This window comes from Alosa alosa, chromosome 11 (assembly GCF_017589495.1).
Source record: "Alosa alosa isolate M-15738 ecotype Scorff River chromosome 11, AALO_Geno_1.1, whole genome shotgun sequence".
Classification (NCBI taxonomy): Eukaryota; Metazoa; Chordata; class Actinopteri; order Clupeiformes; family Clupeidae; genus Alosa; species Alosa alosa.
In genome coordinates this window covers 24,864,026-24,888,902 of record NC_063199.1, presented here as the reverse complement: position 1 = coordinate 24,888,902, position 24,877 = coordinate 24,864,026, and the positions used below count along the sequence as shown (strand labels likewise).

General features: G+C 44.2%; 2 protein-coding genes across 2 annotated transcripts in view; one reads left to right on the top strand and one right to left on the bottom strand.

The window, feature by feature from the left end:
* The window catches only part of tspan33b (tetraspanin 33b), a 16,081-nt gene extending 12,741 nt beyond the window's left edge, over nucleotides 1–3,340 (top strand). Inside the window, exons 7-8 of the mRNA XM_048258049.1 lie at nucleotides 1–12; nucleotides 2,936–3,340. The exon at nucleotides 1–12 is cut by the window's left edge and continues 150 nt beyond it. Coding sequence (XP_048114006.1) covers nucleotides 1–12; nucleotides 2,936–3,004 — 81 coding nt within the window. The 3' untranslated portion in view covers nucleotides 3,005–3,340. The remainder of the gene's footprint in view (nucleotides 13–2,935) is intronic.
* ttc38 (tetratricopeptide repeat domain 38) lies at nucleotides 3,231–24,877 on the bottom strand. Its single transcript, XM_048256134.1, has 14 exons — nucleotides 24,849–24,877; nucleotides 23,855–23,909; nucleotides 23,397–23,474; nucleotides 23,212–23,293; nucleotides 20,589–20,760; nucleotides 15,471–15,644; nucleotides 13,566–13,641; nucleotides 12,983–13,102; nucleotides 12,280–12,339; nucleotides 11,673–11,711; nucleotides 10,506–10,587; nucleotides 10,125–10,290; nucleotides 5,242–5,313; nucleotides 3,231–3,632 (listed from the first exon to the last, which is right to left on the bottom strand). Exons 2-14 carry the CDS (start codon nucleotides 23,882–23,884, stop codon nucleotides 3,545–3,547), a joined length of 1,239 nt encoding a protein of 412 aa, XP_048112091.1. The 5' UTR covers nucleotides 23,885–23,909; nucleotides 24,849–24,877; the 3' UTR covers nucleotides 3,231–3,544.

Genomic DNA, 24,877 nt, shown 5'->3' with positions numbered 1-24,877 from the left:
GGTCTGCCACAGGTGATGTCCACATACAACACAAACACACACACACATGCACGGATATATACACATTACAAATACACGCACACACGCACACACACACACACACAAACATTTTTACCTGTATACTAATTCAACCTCACATTCAGATGCTAAAGCATATGGCAAACAGAGTTACCGGTAAGTTACAGTAGGGCGCATTTGTGTTGTATGTTTGCTGCTTATCTGTCATCATGCCGTGGTTTCTCTCAACTTTAGCTTGGATGGGAGATGACGAGGTAATGGACTCTCACTCACAAACATACCGGTAATACTCTATGCACCATATTACATGAAGACACACCCACCGAAACAGACACACACAGACATCATGCAACACCTTGGTACTGTACAATACTGTGTGTGCAGAGACAGACACACCCCCACATTGTTAAAACATGATGTGTTGAAAATCAAATCCAGGCCTCACTGTCGACCAGATGTCAATCTGTGATACATCTACACATTACATACAAATCTGATTGCATACATATTGTATGTGTGTAGATCCCTATTCGTGCAGACAAGTTCATTCACATAGACATAGACATGCTTTAAGCATAATGCATGCACAGTCTGCCTTCAGCAAAGGCATGCAAACCTTCCACAGCTGTTCAACAGACTCCAGTGCTGACGTCAAATTAACTCACTGTTTTTACTCTGCATCTGGGTTCATATGCGCATAAGCTTGTATTAACAACAGATGCAGCCCTTTAAGTGCATTTTTTTCCATTTGCACATTTCTTGGGTTTAATTTACTGTGGGTGTCACAGGCAGAGAACGTGCGAGCACTGACAGAGGTGCAGAGAACGTGCAAGCACTGACAGGTGCAGAGAACCCCATGTAGCATGCTAAACAGACGCCAGGCATCCAACGAGGCCCTCTATGTGAGTGCTGTGTTCACCGTCATCCTACTGACAAAACAAAACAAAAGAAAACAACTCCTCTACCCACCCCCATCCTCCACAGGAGAGACGGAGAAAACAACACAGCTGACCTCTTTTCTTCCTCATCGCCAGCTTCTTTTTTGATATTTATTCACCCTCCTTAATTGTCTCTCTCTCTGTCTCACTTGCACACACACACACTTATACATACATACATACAGACACAGACGCACACACACACACACACATTTATACATACATACATATAGACACACAGACAGACACACACACACATTTATACATACATACATATAGACGCACACGCGCACACACATACAGACACACATTCTTGCATTCAACCATCCACCCCCAACCTATCCAGACATCAAGAGCCTACGCCGTGAATTACCCATGAAGCCGTCAAGACAATTACATTCTTATGTAGACGGCTTTGATGTTGTGTGATTCCAATTTATGGCACCGTGGCCTTTCCTTTCTCTCTCTCTACATTCGTATATCACCTCTGATGTGCAAACACATCCAAATCAGTTTCTAAAAATGCCTCATTGAGGAACTGCATCTCCTTCATAACAGTCCAGAACAGTACAAACAGAGCTCTCTCACTGAAGCAAATGAACTCCACTCAATCTGAATAATGCCTTTATTCTTGGGTGCCAGTAAGTCATTTGGATGAGATAAACAATACTCAGGAAATAAGGTTGTTGATATAACCATGAACATCCCAAAACAATCAAGAATGAAAAATAATCATAATAACTACTACAGCCATGAAACTGTGGCACTCTGTCTTGGGTGGCCTTCATGGTCGGCATAGTTTAAATTTCTTTTTTAACTTGAACATAAATTGAATTATATTTTAACTTGAACATGAGCATTTTAACTTGAAAACGTTCATAAAGCTAGTCCAAAAATTACTTCATTCAAGGTTAGATGAATACCTTCCAACAAAGAAAGGGATTTCTCAATTGGCCAAGAAGGCTTCGGAGCCAAGATGGCAGCTCCTGCCTTCCAGTTTCTCTGTTTGTGTTGCTGTCTGTTCCGTGCGGTTGAAAGCAAGGAGGGGGCTGATATTACACAGAGTTGAGATGTGGCCCACTGCCAGCTGGCAAAGACTTCAATTGGCCCGTCGAGATGAAGATTTCACGCTCCGGGGTTGGGAGGAGTCACGCCTTCTTGAAGTCCATCCATACAGATTAATGCATTGAAGGGAAAATCCTCCTTCTTTGATGACTGTACCATCTTCACCTTCGTAAAAGGCTCTAGGAGACTTCTCTTGGGCTCAGAGAACCAGCAGTCAGATCTCTTCAGTCCATACAACACAACCTGCACACTACAGACTTCACAGTAGTGTTTCTTTTCCCCGACAATGGACTGGACTGAGCAAAAGATGCAACCTCAGCCTGAATGAATCCAAGCCCATCTTAAGTCTGGACTCATCAGTCCCAGAACACATACTGACAAAATGCGAGGCTTCCCAGGACTTTTACCTCAGACGGCAGGGGGTGATGTCTCAATACAATGGGTTTCAATCCTAACATACTGATACATATATTACAGTATGGGAGGACTGAATATGGTACACCAAATGGGAGCAAATTAAGAGAAGGTGCCACTTGCCTTTTCTATGCGTGGAGTATAAAAAATATGAAAATGTGAAACATGTTCTAATTGGGTAGACCTTTTGTACAAGTCGTCTGTAATCAATCTTTGTAGACTTTTAAAAGTAGTTATGGGTTGCAGTAAAACGTTGAGTCTGAGAGATCTGATGCCTGCTTCATGCTTGCTGAGAGTTGGGATCGTTAGGGTATGCCCCCTCTCTCTCTGTTAACTAAAATAGACATGACAAGGTCACGAAGCTATAAGCGTTGAGACTGACAAATAATCAGACCCCAGTCCACTTTATTAAATAATATAAATTCCTTTCAGTATACACTACTATATACACACATACTGTATCTATGGGCAAGTTTTCATAATCTGATCATTATTTACAGATTGCAGGGATTGTACTTTCCCAGATCCTCATCTCTCAAATCAAGACTGAAATCAGCTCAATGATGTGAAGAAAAGGGAACATGGAAGAAAGGGATGATGATGATGATGAGGATGAAGGTGATTTTTGGAGCCTGAAGGGCTCTCATGTGGACATAAAGAGTCCAGAGTAAAAACACTAGAACACACTACAGACCAAACACTCAGACTACGAAAGTGCTAATTATTATTTATTAAACATTTGTGAATATTTGACAATATTGTATATATTGAAACTTTTCAATATAGATACATAGATTTTATTTGTCATTGATGTTCATTTGGTAATAAAATATGCTCAGCTAAAAAAAGAAGTCTCTCTGTGTCCTTCAATCACTTTTTTGAGGGACCTCTAATAAAATCCATAAATTACACATTACATTATCTCTATCTAATTATCACCTCACTACAAGGTGAGCAAGATGGTGTGAAGTTTTAGAGATGAGGCTACAGCTTACATCAGACGTGCTGCTTAGGCTATAAGCATTATGACCTAAGTCATGAAAGTTGTCAAAAAAGATTTTTGTTTACGAAATGTGAGATGCCTCAATTTCACAGTTTGGCTTCATCAGTTAAACATGCAGGGCAGAGAACTTCTCCATCATGCGGTCAGTAAGGGGAGAGTTCGGCCGTAAGGCATTCCGCTCCACCAGTAGGGACCTATATGGAGAATTATGGATGTTATTAATATCATATAATGAGCACAAATCAAAAATCAGTACTCATCACTAACATGTAGTTTATGGTTATCTAAATGCCAACCCCACATCTAGCTGATAGTCTATAGAGGCTGCTTTAATGCAAGAAATTACATGTGTGTTTGCACAAACTCTTTCTTGTTTACTGTAGCAACCAGCACGAGCTGGGATGACAGCAGGTGGTTGTTGAGAGACCTATAAATAATGAGTACAAAACACAACCACTTAAACTAGACACAGTGGCAAAGTAAACATTTGAAGCTCTTATTTCATGAAACTCCCGTAGCAGTGCCCCGAGGGGCAGATAACTCTTGTATTAACCGCACCTGTGTATTAACCACAGTCCCCAATAGCCCAGTGAATCAGAATCAGATTGTGCTTTAATCAGAAAGGAGAATAAAGAAAGAAATGCATTCCCATGTATAGCCCTCCCCTGTGTATTAACCGCATAGCTGAACACATTTAGCAAGATCTATGTATGAACCTCAGCTAATAGGCAAGAAATTAAGGTAATATAGACAAGTAAACAGCAAGTTACTAGCCAATCAACAGATGGAAATTGTAACCTCTACATGAATTGATATCAGAAGTAATGAAGAGCAACACTGGATTCAATTAAATATTTCCAAATTAACTGATGTTATTTTTTATTTTAGTTAGATGTTGTTTATATGCAACATCTGATGCCTTTATATACTCAAAGCAAGTACTGCACGCAGGAAACTAAGGTTTTATTTTAGTTCCACGTGTAGTTCAGAATAAGTATCTGACTTCAGAAATTATTATAATTTCCTACATGCATCTCAAACATTACATAGGAGACATGTTTTGGAAATTAATTTTATGTATAAGATCCAGCCCGGTCACGGACATATATTGCTCAACTGCTATCTACTTTTAAAGGCCCCCTAAAGAGTTTTTTTATATTAAAATAACGTTTCCAAAGTCATTTCGATGGCATATGAACTCTTAACAGGGCACATAGCACTTCTGTCGCACTCTGAGCAGGTCTTTTTGCTTGTAAAAGTTTGGTGTTCGGGTAGGATCATTGCTTTTTCTACAGACTGCTGTCTGTGTATAACCTCTATATTATATCGGAGTTATGTTCATACTTTGTTGCAAAAGACGCACACTTAGCTTTGTTTATTATTGTGCTTCTCAACTGTAGGGAGACCATGTTTTGGCTACTGGCCAAGTCCTTTTAGGCAAGTCCCCCCACTCTGTGGCCATCTTACCATGCACTTTGGGCAATTCTCAGGCATCTATTTTCCTATTCGAGTGAATGAGGAGGCATACAAGAAGGGGCGGGATATGTATAGACTACTGCCATATATTGGCATTACAAACTAACCACATGCATTTCTATGGAGGATTATTTGAGTGCTGTGTCTTCTCGTTAGAAAGTCTCTGCTACTGGTAGCAGAATGACTTCACTCATACCTGGCATACTTCTGATGGTGTTAAGAACTAACCCCATGCATTTCTATGGAGGATTCTTTGTGTGTGTGTGTGTGTGTGTGTGTGTGTGTGTGTGTGTGTGTGTGCTGGTAGCAGAATGATTTCACTCTTACCTGGCATACTTCTGATGGTGTTTGTCCTGAGATTTGATGGCAGCATGCAGGAGCAGCAGGTTGAATACATCTCTCTGCAAGTACAAACATTAGAACGAATGAGTGTGTGTGTGTGTGTGTGTGTGTGTGTGTGTGTGTATATATATGTGATATTGATTTGTATGATATTAATGTTTTATGTTTTCTTGACCTCATTCTAAAAGCCTGTCTCTCTGATGGCTGTGGCCAAGGTCTCAGCTCATCTGTCTTCAAAGCGGCACTGTGCAAACTAGCTCACAGGACCACATTTGGAGTCGTGCTAATTAAGCAAAGAAAAAAACAGCTGTTACTGCTTCATTTACTGCTTCAATCTGTCCAGACATTCAAAGACGCAATGAGGACTCATGTGAAGGCAACCTTCCCCACAGTCTGTTTGACCCTCAAGCCCTAATGTCTGAATATATGAATCACTTTATAAGCACCGGTCTCCAAGGATAGATGAAAAACAGTTAGAGAGAAAAGAGGCTCTACTTATGTGCACATCAACACTCATTATCTGGTGAGTGCAAAGTTTGAAATGTTTTTCGGTCTATCTGCTAATGCTTTCTACATGTACTCATTTTGCAGAAAATTTCACAGAGTGACTTAGATATACATAATTCTTATCAGTATGTGTGATTCCTGGGTACTGAACCCATGGTTAAAGCCTGCACCTATAAATAAATAAATAAATACACACACACCTGACAAAACCTGAGTCCCTGAATCCCGAAACAATGAAACCCTACAATAGTTCAACTTCAAACTGAACAGTCAGACACGTACAGTAGTTGGACACATAAGGTGGTTAGATCATAAATTCTGGAACCAGCCCATGACTGGCTATGTGATTGGGTCAGTTCTGCCCTCTGCGTTAGTTGTTAATCAAAGATCCTTGATTCAACCCTCTCTGTGTTAATGGTGCTGTGTAATGACACTGGGGAGTAGTTGCTTGCATGTCTGCAACTCTAAGTGTTCTTTGCCACAATTACACGCTCATCCGCACGCACGCACGCACCCACGCACGCACGCACGCACGCACGCACGCACGCACGCACGCACGCACGCACGCACGCACGCACGCACGCACGCACGCACGCACGCACGCACGCACGCACGCACGCACGCACGCACGCACGCACGCACGCACGCACGCACGCACGCACGCACGCACGCACGCACGCACGCACGCACGCACGCACGCACGCACGCACGCACGCACGCACGCACGCACGCACGCACGCACGCACGCACGCACGCACGCACGCACGCACGCACGCACGCACGCACGCACGCACGCACGCACGCACGCACGCACGCACGCACGCACGCACGCACGCACGCACGCACGCACGCACGCACGCACGCACGCACGCACGCACGCACGCACGCACGCACGCACGCACGCACGCACGCACGCACGCACGCACGCACGCACGCACGCACGCACGCACGCACGCACGCACGCACGCACGCACGCACGCACGCACGCACGCACGCACGCACGCACGCACGCACGCACGCACGCACGCACGCACGCACGCACGCACGCACGCACGCACGCACGCACGCACGCACGCACGCACGCACGCACGCACGCACGCACGCACGCACGCACGCACGCACGCACGCACGCACGCACGCACGCACGCACGCACGCACGCACGCACGCACGCACGCACGCACGCACGCACGCACGCACGCACGCACGCACGCACGCACGCACGCACGCACGCACGCACGCACGCACGCACGCACGCACGCACGCACGCACGCACGCACGCACGCACGCACGCACGCACGCACGCACGCACGCACGCACGCACGCACGCACGCACGCACGCACGCACGCACGCACGCACGCACGCACGCACGCACGCACGCACGCACGCACGCACGCACGCACGCACGCACGCACGCACGCACGCACGCACGCACGCACGCACGCACGCACGCACGCACGCACGCACGCACGCACGCACGCACGCACGCACGCACGCACGCACGCACGCACGCACGCACGCACGCACGCACGCACGCACGCACGCACGCACGCACGCACGCACGCACGCACGCACGCACGCACGCACGCACGCACGCACGCACGCACGCACGCACGCACGCACGCACGCACGCACGCACGCACGCACGCACGCACGCACGCACGCACGCACGCACGCACGCACGCACGCACGCACGCACGCACGCACGCACGCACGCACGCACGCACGCACGCACGCACGCACGCACGCACGCACGCACGCACGCACGCACGCACGCACGCACGCACGCACGCACGCACGCACGCACGCACGCACGCACGCACGCACGCACGCACGCACGCACGCACGCACGCACGCACGCACGCACGCACGCACGCACGCACGCACGCACGCACGCACGCACGCACGCACGCACGCACGCACGCACGCACGCACGCACGCACGCACGCACGCACGCACGCACGCACGCACACATGCACACACACACCCGCATGCACATGCACACACACACGCGAACACGCACGCGACGCACACACACACACACACACACACACACAAAGACACACTTACAATTAGGTTGCAAACCGCAGCGGAACTGGCCAATACTCAAATTTTCAATGTTCTTGGCTTAATAAAAGTCAGTTGACTTTTACTCTACAGTAGACCACACTTTAAATTTAATTCACAAGATAACAGGAAAGAACATTCATTTCCATGCTTAACGTCACTATTAACACATACAAAGTAGGTTACCAGAGGGTTTCAGGAGCGACAGAATGTTTTGTATTAACACTTTTCATCAGTTGTAGAACAACAGAACTTACTTTTGCATTTGTATGTGTTTGGCATGCTGATACTTGCTGACAAGTATATACAGTATATATATAAATAATGCCACACTTGCATATGTTTGGACAGCCGCAATTATCTGCAGACATTTGTTTTCAAACCTGGCAGCTACTATGAATTACGGAAAACGTTTTCTTTGAAATTGAGGCTAGGCAGTGACACATAGGCTGTTAGTTCCCAAGTACTGAAAACCTTTGTCTGCCTTGACAGCAAAGGCAATTTGCCTTTTGGAACAGAAGTGACACTGTCTGATGATGGAGGGGAGAATGATATACTCCCTGACGTACATCCTCTCTACTGTCACGTTAGACTAATGAGTTTCCCTTAAAAGAGAAATAAAAATAAAACTGCAGGGATATTTGTTTTTGTTCCAGGGACAGGTAAGAAGACATCTCATAAATCTAAGCCATGATTCATATCAGGCAGTTTTAAGGAATGCTATATCTCTTTCTTGTAATAAATATTTCTCAGATTCACACCACAATGTGGCAAGAGTCAAATCTAGAAAAATGTTATCACTGTAATGTGGTGCTTTAGTGGCACTTTATAGCTGGAGATCCCAAGTTTATAGAGAGGCCTAAACTCAAAACAAACAACGTGCTTCCAACAGCCACAACACACATCCCCAGATGCAGTAAATGGATCTACAGTACACAACAGAATGCGAATGACATAGTCTGTGTGTCTGCTAGATGCTGCACCCTAAAAGCAGAAGTGTATCTCTGAGAAAGTGGACAACTGCTGGTACTCTAGAGGGTCTCACTGGGGGAATACACACTCCTGTTACGCAATACTACGGCATGACCCTCTCGGAGCGTGCCTTAAGTTCTTTCCAGTGTTCATGACCCACTTAAGAGTCCCACAAAGTCTCGTAGGATTCACCGCCAGAAAAAACTGCATGCACGCCAACATAGGGTGTGAGTGTGTGTGTGTGTGTGTGTGTGTGTGTGTGTGTGTGTTTATGTATGTGAGGGTGTATGTTATTTTGCATAAATGTATGAATGCATGTCTGCCCTTAGGCATATTTGCATACACAAAATAAAACTTTCCAGAACTTAAGTCTTCCAACTGCATAATTCTTTCTATGGGTTTTGTATAATAACGTGTGAGTATCAGTGTATACATAATCCTGAACAGTATAGGAGGGCTCAGGTAGAATGTAGAAGTAGAAGTTAACATACATGCATGTACACTACCGGTCAAAAGTTTGGGGTCACTTAGGGCAGCAGTTTTCAGATTACATTATGTGCTTACATAATTGCAAAAGGGTTCTCCAATGTTTTCTCAGTTAGACTTTTAAAATTATATTAGATTAGTAAACAGAATGTGCCTTTGGAAAATTGGATGAATGGTGAATGAATGATATTGCATTAAAGATCAGCCATTTCTTTCTACAACAGTCAAGAACCCTTTAGCAAAAATGTAAGCGCATAATGTAATCAGAAAACTGCTGCCCTGATTAAAAAATTATAATGCATCTGATCTCAGCTGGTATTCTGTCTATAATGGAGTGGAATGGAAATTTCCAAGTGACCCCAAACTCTTGACCGGTAGTGTATGTCATGTGGTGTAGGTGTGAGTGCAAGCTCTTTTGTGAGCTTGCAGAAAAGTGTGCAGAGACGGGGTTTGTGTGTGTGTGTGTGCGCGCGCGCGTGCGTGTGTGTGCGTATGTGTGTGTATTTGTGTGTGTGCGTGTGTGTGTGTGCAGTGTGTGTGTATGTGTGTGTATTTGTGTGTGTGCGTGCGCTGTGTGTGTGTGTGTATGTGTGTGTATTTGTGTGTGTGCGTGCGCTGTGTGTGTGTGTGTGTGTGTGTGTGCATGTGTGTGTATTTGTGTGTGTGCATGCGCGTGTGTATGTGTGTGTGTGCGTATGTGTGTGTGTGTATGTGTGTGTATTTGTGTGTGTTGCGTGTGTGTGTGTGTGTGTGTGTGTGTGTATGTGTGTGTATTTGTGTGTGTGCGTGTGTGTGTGTGTGTGCGTGTGCATTTTTGTGTTTGTGTGTGTGTCTCACCGAGCTCTCTCCCTCAAGCTGTCCAACAAACGGTGGGTGCAGTCAGTGGCGCCGCCCCCCAGTGACACCATAAGGAAGTGCAGGTCGTTAAAAAGTAGAGTATGATCCTCACTGTGAGGCTCAACCACCTGCAGCATCTCACGATAGCGATCTTTCACACTTACACCTGAAATCACACACACACACACACATACACACGCACGCAAGACCACACACTTTATAACCTTAGATTTCTAAATTGAGTGTGTGTATGTGTGTGTGCAAGCAAGAGAGAGAGAGAGAGAGAGAGAGAGAGAGAGAGAGAGCAAGGCCACACACACTTATACTTTTTTCAGTATTGTGTGTGTGTGTGTGTGTGTGTGTGTGTGTGTGTGATCTCACCCTCCATCTCCAGCCTGTAGAGAAGAGAGCAGGCGTCCACTGTGTCCAACATGGCACCTGTGGACACACACCGCCGGGACACCTGAGGAAACAAGCACACACACTGGGTTCCAAAACCACTCACAGACACACACACTGGGTTCCAAAACCACTCACAGACACACACACTGGGTTCCAAAACCACTCACACAGACGCCCTGTCTGTCCCAAATTACTCTCACTCAAAAGCTCAGGAAAAGCTCTCGGCAAAGTTTTATTTACGGCACAAACTAGTACAAAGTACAAACTAGTATACATTTCTTTTTTACAATATTGATGAATGAGTTTTATTTCTCAATGAATACGAATCGAGGGCAAATGTGTCATTTTAAAAAGGAACATTTTCTGCAAGGCTAATTCTGAGTACCGTATAATACATCATTTTTCTGATCTTTTCAACTACTCTTGTAAAATAATATGTTGCTTGAAGTCTTTGAACCTTGAATTTGGAAAAGAACTTTGCCAGAAATACACTGTGCCATCCCTCCGCTCTTTAGAGTACCATCAGAGGACTTAAAAGGCAGTCGTATCACTGCGCCTTAAAAGGCCCAGAGAGTTCCCACTGTTCAGAAGCAGGAGATCTTTCAACCCTCTCACTGGTGCTGCAAAGCTTTGAGCCAACACATCCTGATTGGGAACAGCCCACATGTCAATCAAGGGTTACGTATGCACCTCTGAGTGCTTGTAATCCACATGCTTCCATACTTGTGATCCCCCCCCCCCCAACCACTTTCATTACTCAAAGGGGGACATGCTGTAAAGTAACAGGACAAGAACTTCCTCTTGGGGAACAAAATTCAGAAGTCATGTTGCGAATACTGTATTTTCCTCTGTAACAGAAAAAAAGCCCTGCAACCCCACTAACCCCCCACCCACACACACACACACACAACCCCAGGCTCAACCTTCTCCAAGAGTGAAGAGGGAGGAAATGTGTGTGTGTGTGTGTGTGTGTGTGTGTGTGTGTGTGTGTCGATCACATGACCGCTTTTACACTTCCCTTCTTCCCTGGAGTGCGTCTATGGCAAGCGGCAAGTGCATCTTTCGTTTTTTTGCTTAGAGATTACAGCAAGTGTTATCTGGCGTCGGCATAATGTTGCATTACGGGCTGCCAGCGAGAGCACTGACCTGGCTGTCGTAGATCTTCAGGGCCGCCTCGTACTCCCCCTGCAGAGCCAACAACAGGGAACAGAACATCCTCAGGCAAAATAATGCGCCCCTTTAAATAATTCAGAAGAGAGACAGAAACAATGGAGAGATGGAGAAAAGGCTGGAGGAGAGAGAAATGGCAGCCAGTGAGCGGGAGAGTGTGGGAAATAGGCTTTCTAAGTGGGAACAGTATGGAGTGCTGAGAGCAAGCAGATGAGCTACTCAAGAAATGAATAATTCCTGAAGTGCGCTGTTTTGAACAAGCTGGGAGATGAAGTGGTTGTGGTTATCTGCTGTGAGCAAACACACAAACATTGGTGTGTATTGGTGAGAACATGTGCAACACCACACATGCACGCACACAAAGGCACACAAGACAGACAGACAGACAGACCGACCCACACAGCTACGGGCACACCTCACGCATAGATAGACAGGCATAGGCTACACACACACACACACACACACAGGCACACAAGACAGACAGACAGACAGACCGACCCACACAGGGGCACACCTACGCACATCGGCATAGACAGGCATAGGCTACACACACACACACACACACAGTGCTTGTTTTACTCACCTTTTCAATGTGATAAAGCGCCCAGTGCCAGTAGTTATGGCAGGCAAGCATGTCACATCCCTGGGGAGAGAGACAATCTGATAGAATATTCAGCTATTTATCCGCTTGTCTGAGAAAGACCGAATGAATAATCTAGCAGCACTGATATCAGGGGACAGAATTGGATCAAAACCACCCACTACAAAACAAAAACACTTATTCTCAAAGCTGATGTAAACATGTTGAGCTCAAGTGTCTAGACATGATGACACTGATTTAGTGGTTTTGTTCCTTTATGTCCCCACAGAAAGAAAGACATTTTGCATTTTTTTTTTTTACAAAATAACAGGAGCCCGGTTAGTCTTTCACTAGCTTAGTGTTTTGTTGTACAATAAATAATAAGTCCTCCAAGAGACACCCACGCGTCTCTGATCAAGCCCTCAACGAAGTTCTGAACTCCGGGCCTTTGGCATATTCTCTAAGATTGCACTGTATTACACTGCCTTGCATTGTACTCAACCACACACAGAAATACGCACATATGTATGCACACACACACACACACAGCGACATACGCATGCCTACACGCACGCGCGCGCGCACACACACATTTGTGCGAATGAACTGCCATTAAAATGGCTCAGACACTCTGGCCTGTGTGCAGAGCGATCTATTATGTAAGAGCAAGAGTCTGGCATTCCTCACCACCCTGTTGACCACTGACCTCCCAGTCCTTTTCTGTGGACTGCATGAAGTTGAGCCCCTTGTCCACCTCGGCTTTCATCTCATGGACGTGGGCCACAGAGTGGACACACCAGGCGTCGTTCGGTGCCAAGGCCAGCCCCTGCAAAAGGCCAACGGCACAGCACGACAGAATAGCTGAGAGCTGGGTCGAGCGCTACACACACCATACACGGAGCACTTTACGCTGCGCTATGCTAACTAAGAGCAAGCTCTGAATCCTCAGACACTCACTTACTCACTCACTCCACTAACACCACTACGGAGAAGCCCATCAGGGCTACAGCATTACAGTACTAATTATATTAATCCACTTCTACTTTATACACTCATCTATATTCATAAACCAATATATTTCAGCTTCATGTCCATTTGTATTAACTCATTTTGACAACTGACTGGAATAATGCAACTAGAATAAAATGAAGTTAACGTGTTTAATGTCCTAATCTCTTTTGTAATAGAATGTGTTAATCACAATACCATACATTCATTCACTTATTCATCCATCTATATATCTCCACCTTGGTTGAGTTAAGGGGAAACATTAAGAGGCAGAGTCTTACTTCTTTGGCCACTTTCTCAGCCTGCTCGTAGAAGTGAGTTTCAAGAAGGCCAAAGGAGTAGAGGCCCTTCAGGTAGCTGGGGAAGAAAGGTTGGAGGAAAGAAATCAGTTCACTGGTGGCAACATGCCAATACTGAACAGAGCCACGAGAGTGAGTGAGAGAGAGAGAGAGAGAGAGAGAGAGAGGTTTGATCTAACAGGTAGAGTATACACACATAGTACTTGATTGATTGGTAGGCAAACATCAAACAAAAAACTATACTATATTGAGGCTCTGCTCCACCATGACATCGACCTGTGAAACTTTCCATTTAGCTGTTTTATCAGAAAGATGGCAAACGGAGGTAAATAACATGCATCCGATACAAAAACGGGCCTCTCACTCGCCTTCATTTTTTAGACAGTTTAGCCATCATCTACAAGTTCATTTTGATGGTATATGCTCATGTTAAGGAATAACCTGGGTGAACCCAGACAAACCTGTTAGCAAATTTGAATTGGCTCTGCAGGTCGGTTTGGAAAAGATCCCATTGACATCTGTTTCCAAATCCATGGGGCGGGCTTTATATGATGACAGAGCAGTGCATTCAACCCGACTAATAGATGTGCAGATGGCGACAGGGATGAAGCAGATTTGGAATTGAGTAAACAACTGCATTTAAAACCTTTGTTTACAAGAAAGATGTGTTTGCTGCACTTCTGTAACGATTTAGTAAGAGTTTAATGCACCCATTTAAGTTTAATTTCACTGCTGGTTACGCCCCTGGAAGACTTAAATGGGAAATTTGGAAATGGGCATCAATCCTTTCCAGACGCACATTCAAATGCTAACAATTTGTTTGTCTGGGTTCACCCAGGTTAGTGAAGGATGGACAGACAGACCAATCGATACCATCTTGGATATGTACCGTGACGTTCAGGCTTCGGTGCAGCACACCCCATGAAAATGTAAAAGAAAAACTTAAAAGCACAACATTACCATGTCATAATAGCCATTTAACTATACTACCAAAGCACACCATTTGTTAGTACAAACTTGGCTCCTGATGGTGCAAAGTGTTTACACACCTAGAAATCTAGACGCGCCCTAGCGGCGGCAAATTAATTTGCTCAGCCTGTACGTCTAGTAGCAAACCATAGGAATTTCTATTGGCTAACACCGTGGATGTTATCCAATCACAGTGCTCTATTTTGTTAGAATCTTAAGGCGGGCTTAACAGGATAACGACAGTCCTGCGACGGTGAACAACAAGGAAGGTGGCTATGGCGAACGAAGAGCTGTTGTTTGAATCGGCGCTACGCCAACTTTGGAGGAGTTGGACTTGTGCTTTTTCTTTGAAAGTTGAGCAACACAATGCACTTAAGTCATTCCTTTCAAGAAGGATGTATTTGCCGCTTTGCCGAATCGGATACGGATATGGTCGAAGCTGGCCTATTGCATGCCTAGGCAGTTTGAAAGACAATTCTCTGCCCGCCTTTGGATTAAGCGAGGTGAATGGCTCGATTCCAGACTATACATTTCAATGATATAGGATGGCCCGCCAGGCTAGCACACCCCGTGAAAATGTAAAAGAAAAACTTAAAAGCACAACATTACCATGTCATAATAGCCATTTAACTATACTGCCAAAGCACACCATAGTACAAACTTGGCTCCTGATGGTGCAAAGTGTTTACACACCTTTTTGGTTCTCTCTAGTATTACACCAAAACCCCTTACTCCATTACAAAAGCACTTTAATTAGTTTTACACCAAAACCCCTTACTCCATTACAAATCACTTTCATAACAGGCCATGCAGCCTAGAATGCTTTAAATGAAACAAAAAAAAAACCTTTGTTAACATCTTTACATATAATCAAGTAAAGGAGAAAAACAACGACAACTAAACTACACTATTGCTTACCTGGACAGGGGTGTGTGGGGTTTGTAATAGGGCAACACTCTGGCCACGGAGTCCCTCATCTGGGTCTGGTAACCCAGGTAGAAGAAGCCATCGTGGGCAAACTTGAGAGCCAGCATGTCTGTGGGGTGTTCCACCAGAATCTCCTCCCACACGTTACAGGCTTTGGACAGAGCTCTGCAACACAGGCACATCAGAAATAATGACCAAATGTCAGTTGTATACAGCAAAGATGTTAAATGTTAAGTTGCTATTGGTTGGGGACTTCCAACAGTGGCTGATCAACAACCAAGCCAAATGAATACAATACAACAGTAATACACAATGGGCTAAAGTCAGCCGTAACGCCCGCCACAGGCTGTGCCCGGGATCTGTAAAGGCACTTCTTCATATTACAGCATGCGATGACCACAGCCAATCACACAACAGGGTGTAAGGTACAACTATAAGCAATGGATCGGATCTATAAGACAATACTAACAGAAATGCATTCTTTTTTTTATGAAAAAAGTAATAATAACAGACCTCTATTCAACCACATTGTAAAATTAAAAGTTATTAATACATTGATGTACAGTTGTAAAATGATATTATTTCCATCATCTTTTGTACAGTAAATGTATGAATATGCTACAAAAGTGGAACTTTATAGACATCAGTTTTGAAAAAAACTTTCGGCACAATAAAACCAATTCTGCCATTATTCAGTCCCCTGTATGGGACAAAGGAACTGTATCTATCTAATGGCTCACAGAGTGGATGAGAATACTGTGTCAGGCATACACATCAGTGCAATTTCCAAATGAAAACTACTTAAGCTAGTGCTGTTTGCTAGTGATGGTATGACATTTTTCTAGACTGCTTTGGCACTAAATTCAAAGCAAACTGTGCCTAAAGCCAGAGTATAAACATTTCGCTATCTCACATTTTCTAGCTCTGCCAGTGGGATTGTTGTTTCTATATTCTATTTTTGTTGAGAGAGGAATCTGACATTAACCCAAGGGCATTCAATGAATAACATTTGTGATTATTGGTATCTAACAAAAACAATGTAATGGTATTTCAGCAGAAACATTTGCCCTTTTGTACAGCTGAGAAATGACACAAGCCTGGTAAAAAACAACAAATCAATATGATGACACGGTGGTTGTGAAATCCATGGACTGATCCGTAGATGAAGTCCACATTCATTATCTCACTGGGTGAGGCATGAAATCAAAGAACACAACCAAATATTTAAATGTTCTAAGAATAACAAAAACAACCATCATAATTAGGCCCATTGACTCATTCTAATATTCCATGACCTTGACCTTTGAAGTGTTGGTTTAAGAAGGGGTTAATTATCTCACAGTAGGTGAACTCATATGCCTCATTAATGATGATGCTACAGCAGAAATCTGGAGAACTAACAAGTAGTCTGAGTTTTTAAAGCTTTTTTTCTAAATAAATGTCTCCTAGGTTGTTGTTATGCTCGGAGCAAAAGGCACAGTACCAAATGGCCCGTTTTTGTGCCATCATAATGCACTGCCATAATCTGTGGTCCATTGCAAAGATTAGGCAAGTTATTGCAGAAATTGATTTTGGAACCACAAACCAAAATGATACAGGCATCGTCATGCTGACATAAGCTTCTATTACACTGAACAGCAATTTGATTCCCTTTCAGAGTCAGGGAGCAGCAGCTCAATATGAACAGAGCTGACATGAGAAATCAAATATTCAATACGAAGACCAATGCCATTGTGTAGTGGCAAATGACTATCACAAATACCCACCCACGCCTCTGTTTATGCCTTAGCATTCATGCCTATCGCTCACATCTAGCTTATTTGTTTGCACACATCATTTGTCACCTGTACAGTTAACTAATGTAGGGATTAGTGTCAATTAGGCATACACAGGCCTACCAGAAGAAGAGGTCTGAGAAGGCTGCTGAACTAATGAACCGATAAGTGACTATACGAATTATCTGGCACTCCGTGGCAGAAGCTGAAGTGGGTCAGTTTGAAGCAGACCAGATAAGCTGACCTGGATCTGAGCAGTGCTCCTACCCAGTCTCCTCTCTCTCCAACGCCTCGGCTAATGAAACAGCGTTCTGTCCATTAGGGCTCTGACTGGCCCTGAGCCAGCACAGCTGTTTCACTCATTTAATGCTTCAGTGGCCTGCAAAGGATGACGAAGCCCAGGAGGAGGTCGGAGGGAGGGGAAGAGATCGGAGGGGAGCAGAGGAGAGGGGAGGGAGGGGAGGGAGGAGGAGGAGGGAGGAGAGGGAGGGGGGGGAGGGAGGAGGAGAGGGGAGGGGAGGGGAGGGAGGGAGGAGCAGAGGAGGGAGGAGACAGAGGAGGAGAGGAGAGGGGAGGAGAGGAGGAGGAGAGGGGAGGAGAGGAGAGGAGAGGAGAGGAGGAGGGAGAGGAGAGGAGGGGGAGAGGAGGAGGAGATCGGAGGGGAGCAGAGGAGAGGAGAGGAGAGGGAGGAGAGGGAGGGGAGGGAGGGGAGGGGAGGAGAGGAGAGGAGAGGGGAGGAGATCGGAGGGGAGCAGAGGAGAGGAGAGAGGGAGGAGGGGAGGGAGGGGAGGGGAGGGGAAGAGAGGAGAGGGAAGGAGAGGCTGAGGTCCTCCAGACGAGTCTGCATAAGTTACTCCAATCCTGCTCGCACAGGCCTAGGCATTGGTGGTGGTTAGTGATGTTCCCCCTCCACTTTAAAGCACTTTAAGGTGCCTTGAAAAGTGCTATATAAATGCAATGTGTTGTCTTTGTTGTTGTTGTTAGGCCTGATTCTGCCACTTTTCTGAAATACAATGGATAACAAGTTTTGGGAATAGCCACTTCACTGGACTGCTACTGTGCAGTACCAGTTACCAGAGGTGGAAAGTAACTAAATACATTTACTCACGCTACTGTATTGAGTAGTTTTACTGTGTATTTTGTATTTTTTAAGTAGTTTATAAAATCGGTATTTTAAATTTTACTTGATTACATTTTGAGTGAAGTATTGTACTTCGCTACATCAAAAATCCCATCCGTTACTCGAGTAAAAAAAAAGTTAAGACTAACGAAAACGGAAAGGGAGAGAGAAAAAAATCGCGCCCTAAACCACTAGCCTGATAATGATCAGCATGTAGCCTACAACAGGACATGAATCAACCTGGCACCATGCAGTCTTTCTGAAAGTGATGGAGATGGAGCTGGATCACGAGATGCATCAGATTACATGTAGGGGAGACCGGGTATGGTTGTAACACATTTTTCTTCAGCACCTAAAACTACCAGTTCTGGAACTTTTTGGCAAAGTACCCACATTTGTCTACTACAAGTGGTGAGTCTATTTTTTCACACCCTGTGTACCCTGTTTATGCAATACATCAGTATATCAAATGGAATTCCATTGTTTTTCTGCATTTTTTTACCTGTTACAATCTACCCCAATAGATGTTACAATCTACCCCAATAGTGGGGTAGGTTGTAACAAAGGTACACACTGTATTTGTCATAATCTCACAAATTCTGTAATATAGTTGAAGAGATTTAAATGGTTGCCACTTGTAGTAGACAAATGTGGGTACTTTGCCAAAATGCCTGGTGAAAATGTTGTACCCCCCGTATTCCACTTTTCAAGGGCCCTCTCCTCCATTGGGGCCCTATACTTCCCACTTCCCCCCCCAGTTCGACGCCCTTTAACCTGCTGAACCTTCTGCTCGTTTCCAAATATAAAAAAAAACTCTCTGCAACTCAACATTGGCGTGCCTGCCTCAGCTGCCTGTGAGGGGCTTTTCAGTTGTGCTGGATTACTGTTCACTGCAAAGCGACCCAAGGATGAGTGCAAATAACTTTGAAAATCAACTACTGCTCAAACGGTGATTTTACACATATCTCCATTTCTCAACGTCACCGAGTACTGTCTGTATGAACAAAACTGAAACAATCGGTTTTACCTAGCTCGAGTTGCTGCAGCTACAGCGTTACACACTGGGAGCATGAACATGGCTGCCTTAGCTGCTGGCTGCAGCAACTCGAGCTAGGACCAAAGTCCTTTTAGGCTAGTACCTCCACTCGGCGGCCATATTGCAACGCTTTTTGGGCACTTATCGTGCATCTATTTCGGCAGAAATGCATGTGCGTAAGGCTTCATGACACCAATCTTGCTTCAGCGGCGAGATCACAACAGATGATTGGCATGATGTCTTCATAGCACACCACATGATTGGCTCAATGTATTCACAACACACCACATGATTGGCTCAATGTCGACGCAATGTTGCCGCGGAAGGGTTGTGATATGTGTAGACAACTGCCATACGTTACAAACTAACCCCATGCATTACTATGGAGGATTTTTTGAGTGCTCTGGTAAAACTGGTTGTTTTAAAACTTTACTTTTACTTGAGTACATTTTCAGATCAGTATTTTAACTTGTACTTGAGTAATATTTCATCAAAGTATTGGTACTTTTACTTAAGTACAATATTTTCATACTTTTTCCACCTCTGCCAGTTACATGCTTTGGCAGAAGAAATGTAAGACATGAACTTAGTCTCTGTATCTATTGTCCCCTCTACTTTGTTGCCGAGGCTACAGGTTATATCTGCAATGTCTTCATCTTTACTGTTTGTTTTGTGTTCTTAGGTTCTCATGTCCTGTTTCATTATGTTCATCTATTAGTGATGCAACCTTGTAATACATATATTAATTAATTGGGGGCAGCCGTGGCCTACTGGTTAGCGCTTCGGACTTGTAACCGGAGGGTTACCGGTTCAAACCCCGACCAGTAGGCACAGCTGAAGTGCCCTTGAGCAAGGCACCTAACCCCTCACTGCTCCCCGAGCGCCGCTGTTGTTGCTGGCAGCTCACTGCGCCGGGATTAGTGTGTGCTTCACCTCACTGTGTGTTCACTGTGTGCTGAGTGTGTTTCACTAATTCACGGACTGTGATAGCAGTCAGAGCGATGCAGAGACCAAATTTGCGATGCGATGCAGAGACCAAATTTCCCTCACGGGATCAAAAGAGTATATATACTTAAATAATTATAAATAATATTTGCTGACCGTATTTATCTGTTTAACCCAATCTCCCTCTCCAGTTGAAGCTATCTGTTATCTGCTATCTGTGACTCCGTTCTTACCCTCTGGAGAACAGCTCCATGGCCCGAACATGCTGTCTCTCTCGAGGTGTGATTTCCTGGGTCTTGGCCAGTTCCACCGTCCGTCTTACGGCACTGGCCAGACGCTCATTTCGCTCCACCGACGACGCCGTGCCAACCAATTCCAGGCCTGTGTTGATCACGTGACCCATCACTTCAAGGGAAGCAGACAATACATTGGTTATCTTAAGGGTTGTCTTACCTGAAGTCCCTTTCAATAGCACAGCACTGTAAAAGTAAGTGGTCTGAAAAGTACGTGGTCCGTTCTGAATTACAATTACACAGTGCTTACTCTTTCAGTCAACTTCAGAGAAGGCCAAAACACAAGACCCCTAAGCCACTACAACTTCATTTTGGACCCCATGGACACAGTAACAGTGTTGAAAATGTGAACACTTCCATCCCTGCTCTTTAACCAGAAAGCTGGTGAATAAAATATTCAAAATATATTGAAATATTCAGGTGATAATATTCACTGTGGCTGTTATTTACTTCAGAAATCAGCAAAGCAGCTGCTGAATTGCGAAACTGTAGCTATGAAATGGACATGTGACACATGATCGAAACAAATATGCTTTTGTCAGTTAGACTGCAGTTTTGTCAGTTAGCCTACAGTTAGATTCTTCAGTCTATAGTAAGTCAGTGGCAACCAGAAAAGGCAGGCCACAGAGGTGACGTCAAGGCCACATGATCATCATGAGGGAACACATAAGAGCTTAAGCCAGGCATCACACAGAACAACACTGCACTTTTATACACTCCCCATATATCTGGGTTAAACATTTCTATGACTTAAAGGGACACCAGGCAAGCCTGATGCTTTTTCTCTACGAAACTCCCCCTCGCTCGGTCTGAAGCTCTTTTCCTTTTCTTTGCGTCTTCCGTCAAGGGTTTTCGCTGCTTCTTCGCCGGCTCTGCCATTATACACACGTTTGCAACAATCTCTAGCGTTTCGTTAGCCTGCCTCTGTGCTGTAAACTGAACCTGCTTCGGTTGGCGGGTAGGATACACCGAACTTGCAAGTGGGATATTCTTCCTACAGGCAGTAGGGGCGGGCGAGAGCCTTCATTCGCCCCGTAATGAGTCATTTAACCATATACCGACTTACGAAGATGATTAATTAACACAAAAACGTTGCCTGGTGTCCCTTTAATGTCTGCCTTGGGTGAGGAGTCGAAAGGCCATGTTCACACCAGGAGTGTGAGGTATATGTGTATAGGGGTATGTATGTATGTATTCTAATGCATACATTAATGTTGATGTGCATGTTGAACATGGTGTGAAGTAAACAAACAAATAAATAAATATGTATAAATATTGTATACATCCAGCTGGTGAGTTTGAACTGACTAATGCATAGAGAAACCCGTAGGAGCTTAAGAAGGATATGCAGGGGATGTGCTTGAGGAACAGATTTGAGAAAGCATGAGGAGGCCCTACCCCCCTCCCATCTCTCTCTCTCTTTCTTTCTTTCTTTCATATATATATATATATATATATATACACACACACACACTGTATCTCTCTCTCTGGAGACAGAATGATGGTAAATCAGGGAACAGGCTTTATTCTTTCAATGATGTGCATCAAGGGAGAGACACAAGCTCCACCAGGACTACTCACCCGTACAGTATCTCTAACGAAACAGGGGAATATAATTGACTTAAATATGTTACACACAAACTCTGTTTGAATATGTATAGGTAAAAGGGCTGACCCTCCTACACTCTAAATGTTAATGAATACCTATCAGAGTTTTGGTCACCTTTAGTTGTTCTGTATGATAATTGACTGGGATGGCCCTTAGTGGTCTACCCCCCAAACCCAATTCTCCAAACGTAAGTGTTTCTCACACCTCACTATGCTTCCGGGCTCCAGGAGGCCTGAGTGCCAGAGCAGGAACAATAAGAATTGCACACATGAATTATTCTGATTCACAATTCTTTCAGGAGGCCCTACCTCTCTCTGTCTCTTGCTTCAGCAATGTTGTTGTCTTATACCTAAGCAGCAGATATGTCAGGTGTTTGATTGTAGTGACTTGATGTTAACATTACCACCATTATTCCCCACAATGCATACACACAATTATTGTTTTGTGAAGCCAATATGTTGTTTTTCAGTATCAGAAGATATTGCCTAGATAAACCCAGACAACCCTGTTAGCAAATTAGAATTTGCTCTGCAGTCCATCTGGAAAGGATTCCATTGACGCCTGTTCCCGTTTTACGACTTCCAGGGACGTAACCAGCAGTGAAATCAACTTAAATTGGTGCATTAAACTCTAATCAAACCATTACAGAACTGCATCAAAAACATCTTTCTTAAACAAAGGTTTTAAATGCAGTTTTTTTACCCAATTCCAAATCTGTCTCACCTTCGCCATCAACATAGCCATTATTGTGTTGAATGCACTGCTCTATCTGTCATCATATAGCCCACCCCATGCTAGATAAGCGAGTGAGTGTGATTAAATCAAAAACGAGAGTCAATGTGATCCTATCCAGACCCACCTGCAGAGCAAAATCAAATTGGCTAACAACAAGTTGTTCTGTGATGTTCTGAACATAGCCTAAATTCACAATAGTAGCCTAACATTCTCACATACCAAAGTCTGGATCTGCAGCCTGAACGGCAGCGATGCAACCCTCGATACCGCCCAAGGTGGGATCATTGCGCCACTGAACATACTGTAAACCCATAAACATTAACACGTTAGATAACTCTGACCTGGGGTTGGGGCTGGCAGAAACTGCAAAGGTTGCCATGATGCACCGAGCCACAGGCACATACCTGTGTAATAATAGCATCATACATTTTGCAGGCCTCATTGCTGGTGGTGGACAGAGGTAAACCCTCAGCTTTCCAAGCCTGCCAAATGCAAATGAATCTTTAGGTCAGCAACAGCATAAACCATATGGTGAGCGCACAACCATCAACGAGAACTATCATGTGTATAAAGTGAAACACTGACAATGAATAACGACAATGCAAGTTATGCAACATGTGCTTGCATGGAATCAGTAGCCAATCAGAATGAGGATCTGTCAACTTAATTTAGCTCACACCGTTAAGCGTTATATTCTGGAAAAGCGTTATAAGTCTATGTTAGGCCTATGACATGTTTTAGTTTTTGATGCTGCCACCCAGCCTACTTCGTGATTAAAACGAGACGTAGGAATTAAACTAGTACTAGTACTACTAATTAAACCTACTATATTAACCAGGAATGTTACAAACGATAGCCATACCTGACAGTCACGAAAACTTGCAGCAATCATTTTCAAATAGTCTTCCACCCGTTTCCTGCAAAGGCCACAAGTTGTAAAGACCATAAGGACCGCCTTCAAAATATTACCAAATGTCGGGATGGAAAGAAAATCCGGAGTAGAGTTTTAATAGGAAGTAGCCCAAGGAATGACTGCTTGCAAATATCGTTGCGCATTTTTTTTATTTATTTTTATATATATATATATATATATATATATATCATACCTTCGTGTTTCTTTTGTGGACATTTTCAGCTTTCTTTTACATTATTGGTTAAAAATGATAGAAGAAAAATGAAATGGCACAACCCAGAAAAAGATTATTTACAATTTATTTAAATTTGTCTTAATGGCAAAGGCCACACCCAATCTGCGAGCACTTAATTTGTCTGGGCTTTTCAAAGAACATCTCTAAGGCTCTTTGGTAATTGAATTGAATTGTTGGGGGGCCATTAATGCTGACACGCATGCACGTAGCCAGATGCTCTCCTTGAAGTCTATTTCTCAGTCTCAAAACAACAAACCCACGTATAAAAAAGTAAATACTCACTTTTCTTCTACATCACTCCCACAGTTACCATACAACTCACTCACAATTTACTCGAAAAGGACCTAGGCTACTTGATTGAAGTGCGACCGTTAGTCTCACCGTCAAGAGAACGCTGAAGTTATGAGAACACGTCTTTCTGATAAGAGAATGTAGGCTCCTATGTCTAATGCCGCAAACGTAGAAAAGGTCTGTTTGTGATAGCCTATTATAGCTAAGTGGACAGAATTTAGGCTATACGTATATGCCAACATATGCTCATATATCCTGTAACTATCAGAAAGTTTAAACAGGCCTAGACTGTGTTCGCCTAGCTTTCCCATGCAAACATTACATATAGCCCTACGCTAACGTTACAAGTCTAGGCTACAATTAACGTTAAGACCATACACCTTGTAGCACATTGGTTTACTCTATTGCATTACTTACGTTTTAATAATTTGTCGTTGAATGTTGAT